The 8807-nt window shown below is 41.7% G+C and overlaps 1 protein-coding gene across 3 annotated transcripts in view; it reads right to left on the reverse strand.

Annotated features, from left to right (window-relative positions):
• The window catches only part of zgc:174356 (uncharacterized protein LOC100137120 homolog), a 54363-nt gene that overhangs the window by 36497 nt on the left and 9059 nt on the right, over nt 1-8807 (reverse strand). For all 3 annotated transcript variants that reach the window (XM_042071769.1, XM_042071771.1, XM_042071770.1), the window contains exon 5: nt 1227-1365. In XM_042071769.1, the coding sequence (XP_041927703.1) occupies nt 1227-1365 (139 nt within the window). The remainder of the gene's footprint in view (nt 1-1226; nt 1366-8807) is intronic.

An 8807-nucleotide genomic window follows, 5' to 3' on the forward strand; every position in this document is an offset into this window, starting at 1 on the left:
AAAGGACTCACACCATCCAGCACATGGAAACCGATATTTTAGGTTCTTGGCCACAAACTCAAAACGAGTCTCTCTGAAGCCCTGTTCTAGAATCTTTGCTCTGAAGGCTGTGTTGCTAGGCAACATCAAATAAACGAAATGATAGTCTTTCAGTATTAAATGTGTACGTGTGATTCCGAATGGATGTGTGTGGTTTGCAATTAGAATAAACAAGAAATAACATTTCCAATGATTTCCCATGATAAATTACATAATATTTGCACCTTCCTTACTTGTGAATCTCACACCGTATTTCAAGCAAGCTACACTAGTGAAATGTAATACAACGTTGCCACCTAGCGTTCAGATGTCGTTCTAGGCTATTTAACATTAACGTTACATTGCTTGTTTATTCTTTCGTCAACTCCATGCTTTTAGGAAAACAATCTTTTTATCATAGTTCCCTCTTCAATGAGCGATTACCAGCTCGTTTTTGTAACAGAGATAGCTGTTTATTGTCCCTAGGTTTACAGAAACACCTATTCATATTAATACGTAGCCTATGGAGTGCTGCCGACCACTGTTCATTACGGCCCAGAATGCCTTGCATGTCTTTACAACAAAACAACACAGTAAAACCTAAATGCCCGTAAACATATGCATTTGCATACTTTATTGCATACAATAACATTTTTAATAATACTCTCCCATCATGATATTTAACAATAATGAAAAATTTAGTTTGAATACCGTCAATGTGAAAACAACTCTATTATGTAAGCTATATATAGCTACTGTTCTCCTTGCTATTTAAGTTCGTAAGTCCATACTATCCCATGGCAGAACAAGGATTTCATGATTGGGCAAGGTTGCCTGGAGACATTGTGGCTGCCCAGAGACATTGAGCATACTTGGAAGGCCTTGTGATAGAAGGTGAATGGTGCAAAGGTGAATGGTGAGAGTTACCAAATACCTGTGGGTGGTTTGTCAAATGATGGAAACTTTTGGAATATTTCTTTTTTTTTTTTAGCTTATGCACCCTTACATTGGAGTCCCGAGTTCAAATACAAAATGGACGACTTCCTGTTTCGGAGCTTCACCGCCGATTTCGTTTGGCTGTGACAGGCAAACGCTTTTGAAAATCAAAAATCCTTTCTGTAACTTTTGTGAAGCTTGGTCCAAGGATCATGTACGTCAAGTTTCGTGAAACTTTCAGCAAGCACACTTAAAAAAGAGGTCTTTCTTACCCAGGAACACCATCCACGTGTTGGTTGAGAAGGCCAGGAGGATAAAGGAGGCAGCCCTGAACACAACACTCAGCTTGGCCAGGGTCATCTCTCCCAGGCAGCGTAACAACACCGGGAACAGGCCTAGCAGACAACCCCCCTACAAGTGAGATGGAGAGAAGCAGCCGAGGGTTCACACAGTACACTCTACTCCCATTCACTTTACATACTGCAGTCTTGGCAGAGCTATAGGGAGATGGCAGTTTTGCAGTTGTTTTTATGTGCTCCCAAAGTTAATTGAAGGTAAATGACCAGGCGACACACACACACATACACACACACACACACACACACACACACACACACACACAAAGAAATGAATCAATAACTGACACCGTGAGCAGGGATTTGAACATAATGCTGGTGATAAATTATCGAGAGAGCTCTGCTAAAAGCCGGCATAGTAACAAAACCTTATCCACCAGTAAAGGTGATTTTGATCGTGCCCCTGTTCAGACACTTAGAAACAAAGCTGTGATAAATATTTGAGGCGTCAGTTTCATTATCAACCCAAAATTTTGACTTAATTAACCTTCAGAGAGTGCAAACATGAATGAGAAAGGGGGTGGAGGGAGGGAGGAAGAGAGACAGGGAACGTGAGAGTGAGAGAATGTGTGAGTGTGTATATGTGAGATTGCGTATGTGTGTGTTTGTGTGTGTGTGTGTGTGTGTGTGTGTGTGTGTGTGTGTGTGTGTGTGTGTGTGTGTGCTTGCTGCAGTCTAACTCATTTGCCTCTCCTGTTCCATCAGACAGGCTTGATTTAATTATTGGTGTCCTGGGGTGACAAGTTGCCTGCCATCTCCTGTCTCGTTGCCGTGCCTTTTCATATTTGTGACCCCAAACTTAATGGGAGCGCATAAATATTTCCCCAGAAAGGTCACTATTCGATAGTCTAACTTTAATCAACTCACTACTGCCTGATAGTGTTTAATACAAACTCCATGCTGCCCTAATTATCAGTCTGGCACACATCCTGTGAGCCATTTACAAACACAGGTTTAGGCTCAGGGACATGGTTCAACACCTGATTGGCCATCATATACATCTTTTTCTGAGGACCAAAGTAATTAAAGATGTACGAAGAGATAACAGTGTGTTTACTAAAAGATAACATTTTAAGAGTAATTATTGATTGAAGGTCAATTAGTTGACACTCTTGACTTGTTCTCACTTGCGTTTGAGAATGTTTGTGCTACGTGCTCTCCTCTACAGCTCTCTCTGCCTTTTTCCTTGTTGTCTGTGTAATGACATGGCTATCCAATCTTGCTCCCTCTTATTCTGTCAAGCTAAATGTGGAGTCATTGAACAGGAAGGAAATGTCCAGTTTCCCTCTTTCCCTCTCTCTCTCTCTCTCTCTCTCACACACACACACACACACACACTTACTGGCTGCCTGTGGTGTCCAGCTGTTAATGTTCTTTCACCTTTCCCTTACAATCAGCTCAAAGATCATAGAAATATACAGGTAATATTTGTTGCTCTAACTTTAACCCTTTGGTAACACTTAATTTTAATGTGTCGCCAAAGATCCTTGATTACTAGCAAGATAGAGCAACGTAATTCGTTACTATGGGAGCAAAACGGGACAGTTCCGGTCTGCATAAGTGGGAGTGTCACCTTACGTCACTAAATAAACTTTCTCTCTTAATAAGCAATAAGAACAGATAAACCTAATTGTGTTCACAGTATTATTGTCTATAATCATGTATGATACCAATGAATCATTCTTTAGGACATGATATGAATAATTTAATTAGTCATGTGAACCGAGCTAGCTAGCTAGCTAACGCTAGCTTAAAATGCTATACAAGTGGATGGGAGTAGCTATGGCAATACAGCTATGCGCTAACAAGTGACTAGTAGTTGAAGGACTTCGCTTAAACTTAATATACTGTTGCAAATTCACTTGAGTATAAACTATTCACTTTAACTAATGTAAGTAATGTTATTCAGCTACACTGTAGTTGTCATTTCAAAGAAATTACACTTCTCCGTTTAAAATTTTACCTTAGCTAAGAGGATAGCTAGCATGCTAACAACCGGACAGTAACTGGCAGCAGCATGGTCTGATATTAAGTTATTTTATCACAAATCCGAACGCTAAAAAAATTGCACTTTTAGGCTTGAAATGATCCCAAACACTTACAGATTATGACAAAAATTTCCAAAAAACCCTCAACAAAGCCAGAAAGACATAATGACCAATTTATTGGTAAAATTCCACAAGTCTCCATTGACATTAGTGCAGCGAGGGTTTACTCTGGTCTGCATAAAGGGGGATTTTCCCCCCTCCCCCTTGCAATAATCGAACGCGGAAATTGTTGAACGTTTGCGCCTCTCGCTCCGCTTTAACCCTCTCTGGTGTCGCTGTTACAGTGTACCTACCTAATTACAACGTAACAACTATATGTAGGTACCCACAAATACATAATGCAAGTACAATGATAGTACCTGATAGTACATGTTGTTACACAGGTTGTACCACTGTACCTAATTAGGTAGGTACCAGTGGTGATTGCTGCTCTTTGGGACAGGGGAAGCTCTGATAAAAATGGTAAATTATTAAATTAATATTATTAAGGTGCTATTCATTTTCATTTCATTCATATTCAGGATCTTCTCCAACACACATACTCTACATACTTACAGCACACAGCCCCCACCTACCCACACGCACACTACACACACACACACACAGTCACTGCTACACTCCCCTCCCGCCCACACACACATCTTCATCACTCACATACATCATACATACAGTCCTCTGCTTGCAATAGTAAGTCCCTTCACCATACTTGCAGTACACTGCCCCCCCCCCCCTCCCCTACATACACAGCACATTATTTCATCAGGAAGCTTCTCCAACACATATCCCCAACATACTTACAGCACACTGTCCCCCCCCCCCCCCCCCCCCCCAATACACAGCACATTGTCTCATGAGGAAGCTTCTCCAACACACATATTGCACGCTGCCCTCTCCCGACACATACACAGCACACTATCCCATCTCCCCTGTTATCCCCCCAACACACACACCAAGACCCCTGGCAGTTGGGTTAGCCCCTTGAGCCGTGGATCTGCCCAAGGTTTCTTCCTTGGTAAGGGAGTTTTTCCTTGCCCCTGTTGCTCTTGGGTGCTCCTTGTTGGTGCCCCCCCCAATTCCAATCCTCCCCACCTTTCTTATGCAGCCCTTGCCACTTAATCTACTAAACCCCTCTTCTACTGCACTTTTTACCCCCCCACTTTGCACAAATAGGCTGACACCAGACATAATTTCACTGCATTTCTTACTTCCAGTAACTATATGCATGTGACAATAAACTTCCTTGTATCCTTGTATCCTTGTATCCTTGCTATATTGTTCTTTGAAGGCAAAAATATCCCAAACAGTAGGCATGGCAGACATGGCATAATGTAGCCTACACCGTTACAGCGTGCTACCTAACTTAGCCTAAATACACAACTGGAACAAAAGCAAGTCACAAACTCTGTAACTCCACCTTACGGTTTTATTTACAGTATGCTATTTACAAAGACAAATAGAAACCGACTGTATTGCTCCCAAATTATGAGAATTTGAGCTGCAACTTGCCTTATCTCTCGACTTCACCTGCCAACACTAACCAGAGCCCGTCTACGGAGAGCCTGGCCACTCCGTATTAAGTCCCATTGTACCGAATTTTGGTTGCAGTTCCACCAGATTTCCACTGGGTGCGATCGTCATGAGTGCAGAATGAATGGGAGTCAATGGAGCTAGACGGCTAAATTTGTCTCTTTCACCTGATAACTTCAACATGGGTTATAGGTCAAAAGTTGAATGAAGTACGTATGTCCTTTTGATTTCTTACAGTTTGGGTCGTTGTTGCCCATAACACGCTAGCATTGTGCTAATGAGTGACATCATTGACACGTTTGAAAGGCTTTTTAGAACAATTAAGTGACTTAAATTATAAAAAATAATTGATAAAAAAATAAATATAATATTCCACCAAGTGTATTTTCTTTGCCTCCCCTTTCGAAAAAAAATTATATCCCGAGAAAAGTAGATTTTGAGGGGTACAGCTCCATAGACCTCCATGCATTCTGCCCTCGTGGACGAGCGCCCTCATGTGGAACCACAAGAGGAACTGCAACCAGTTCAGAAACCGAAAGTTTTCCGAGAGTGGCAGTTCTCCCCTTATTAGACATTCTCTGCACTAACGTTAACGCATCCCTGCCTTGAACTTGAACCACTTCCTGTCAGATCGCGACATATGCTGTTAATCAAAAAGAGTCCGGCCTCTATGACGGTTCCTCCAATCATCATACAGAAGCTCGGCGTCCAGGCCATCCCACTGTCCCATTCACTCCCAGAGACGCCGGGCTTCCCTGGAAATGACGATTTTGTGGCGCTTGTCCAATAAACGTGTAGCTTTTCTGCACTGAGATCAGCCCACTCTGTAGTGCCATTGAAAGTCCAGTGAAGCCGAGCGTCTATGGGTTTTTTTATGGATCATGTCGTCACAGCAATGTATTATGGGTGCGAAATTACGATAAATGACCGGCAAAACCTTATTGCTGAACAAACTAGCCATGAAGATGAACATGTTTTCAGCATGTTCTAGTTGGAATAGTAGGCTAGAAGCTAATGTAATAGTGTTATTTGATGCGATTTTCTTTATTTTTTTTTTATTTTAGAGGAGGCTGAGCTTCCCCTGTAGTCTTAGAGCAATCACCTCTGGTAGGTACACTGTAACAGCGACACATTAAAATAAAGTGTTACCGACCCTTTTTCCGTTTTAATTTGAGATCACTTATACATTTCTTTTTTTTCTTATCAAACAGAGGTTAACCATAAAGCATCTGCTTGTCAGGCTCTTGCTGACATCCCCCTCACCCCCACTCTGTTCTAGATGACTGCCAGCGCATGCCGCCTCTGGCTCTTTGAGAAGGACACAGCTGATATGTCAATGGCGCAGAAGTGTCAGGCGTCTGAGACGGTGCCAACAACACCGCACGCGGGACACCCTCTCCAAAAGGCAACCGCCCACGCCATCATCAGTGGAAAAAAACGCCGCGCCTCAACGAGAGCCTCTTTTGTTTAAGCGTCACGGTGGTGATGTGCCATCGACCGCTCTTTGTCCCCCCGCGCTGATGAGATGGCGGTGGCGGTGGCGGTGGCGGTGGCCGTAGCGGCACTGGATTCTGCTGACAGAGGCCAACAGAGAGAACACAAAGACGCTCTCGCCAGCAGCTTCCGCTTGGTAATTACTCCGGCCGTACACATAATAGATGAAGGTTAAGGCTGCAGCCAGCCACTGTCCACTGAGGGAAAGGAGTCTTTGATGGGTTTGCTTGTACCGTTTTTTCACCTCTAAGTGGGGAATGGAAAGGGGGGGGGGGGGGGTGGACTTGAGGGCCTAAATCGATATTTAATTTTGAATGATGTCGGAGGGATTTGATCTTGATTTTGTCAAATATGCTTCCACTAACATAAAGGCCAAATGAATGTATCCTATGGCTACTATTGTCCGTAGGTAATTGCTGTGGAAATTGCTAAGTTGATTTTTTCATGGATCAGGACTTTTTTTTTTAAGTCAGAGGCAGAATATCGTTACAAAAACAGCTATGCACTTTTGGGTGGAAATGTTAAGCCTCACAAAAAAGGTCAATTGTGTTGTGGCCTCCTGTGTTTTTAACCTCACCACTTCAAGGACATTTACACTAGAAAACCTTGTCAATGCTTCCATATGGTAGAACCCTGGACTGAAGCCAAGACAAGACCCTAAGGTCCAAGTGAGGTATAATGGCAGGCACACATAGTGTAAAGAAAGGAATGGTTGATTGACTGCCAAACCACTATGTAATGGCCACCTCAGTCAATAAGCTCAAACCTCGACTTTTATTAGTGCAGGTTGAATGGAGTCTTTAAGAATGATCTAGGAGTCCTGCCAGATTGATCTGCAAGCCTGTGACGTGGGGTATTTTTACACATCTCACAATTTAGACCTGATGCCCTTGCTGAGTGACCTTCAAAACCACCATAATTCATAACTGCAGAGAGCCGTTTTACAAACTCACTTTGATTAAATCAGAGAAATTATCAATTACAGATATACTTTGATTACCTCAGTAGGCTAATAGGCTAGTATGTGTTGTTAAATACTGTTATTTGAAGGATAATATGTTCTTATTGTAAAAAATACTACCTGATTTAAATGATGGGGAAATAAAAAAAAGCTAATACTCCGAGAAATCAATTTACATGGCTAAAATAACACAAATTCTGTATTACATACAATAACATTGTGACATGGTGAAATGCATCTTGAAATGGACATTTGTCCTGATCAAAGTTTCCCCTTTCATTTTAAATGTTTCTGAGATTCTGTTATATGGCAGTCACAGTCCATACACCGTACCATAGCGATGCCCTACAGTCACACACGGCCCTCCCTTGTAGAACGCATGCCAATGCACTTCACCCACACAACTCAAGGACACACACACCTCCCTCATACACACATCCATCGGACTTCTCCCCGGTCAGGGTGACCCATACACAAGTGCTTCCATAAAGTCGCCCACACAGGGATCAACGCCCCATACACAAGTGCTGTGGTAAAGGGAGAAAGAAATCACTCCACTTGGCCATGACCCCAGGTCTCCAAGATACTGAATCTAAAGAGCTATCATCATCATCATTCCCCTCATCACTGCCCACTAGCTCACTCTCACTTTTCTCTGCTGAAAGACCCAAATTGTCCTTTCTTTTTTCCCTCTCCCATACAAAATCTTCAACACCACCATGCAGTAGAGGGACAGAAGTACTCAAAAAATAATGCATACAATTTAAACTGCACATTTATGGCATCAAAAATCCCATAATTTGAATGTTGGCATTGAATGAATGGCATTTAAGGCATTTAAGGACTGAAGCATTTAAGCAGCCCTTTTAGCATTGGATTCATTATTGCTTTACTGGCAAGTCAGTGTATGACAGTGTGGCAGGTCATTACAGTGTCTATAAATATTTTGACAGTATGGGTTTAAAATCTATTTTTATGCACTTTGCTGCTCACTATTTAAGTAAGTGATAATTTTAAATGCTTTGAAAAACTGACATTGTATTTAATATAAAACAAACTGCCTAATGCTTGATTAACTGAGAAGTTACTGGTGCTTCAAATGATGGTCCACTTTTGCCAATTATTGGATAAATGCATACCAAAAGTAATTTTCTGGATTAAATGGCTTTTTAAATGGAATCCTCCAATCCTTAAAAAAATGCAGAGAGGGATGAATCCCTGTCTCTACAACAGCCTCATACAGAAGTACTTGATGGTAAAAGTCAAAGCTCAATATATGAAATGCCATTAAAGAAGTTGCAACTGAAACAACGTACATATTAAAAGCTCACCTAAAAGCATCAAAATCAAATTTGCTTATTTATTTATACCAGAACAAAATTACAAAATTAGAGACTATTTGAATTTGAACCAACTCCATAGGACTCTTACTTTTTATGAAGGTATAGCTCCCCCACTTTTGCTGTG

Source organism: Alosa sapidissima, chromosome 19 (assembly GCF_018492685.1).
Source record: "Alosa sapidissima isolate fAloSap1 chromosome 19, fAloSap1.pri, whole genome shotgun sequence".
Lineage (NCBI taxonomy): Eukaryota > Metazoa > Chordata > Actinopteri > Clupeiformes > Clupeidae > Alosa > Alosa sapidissima.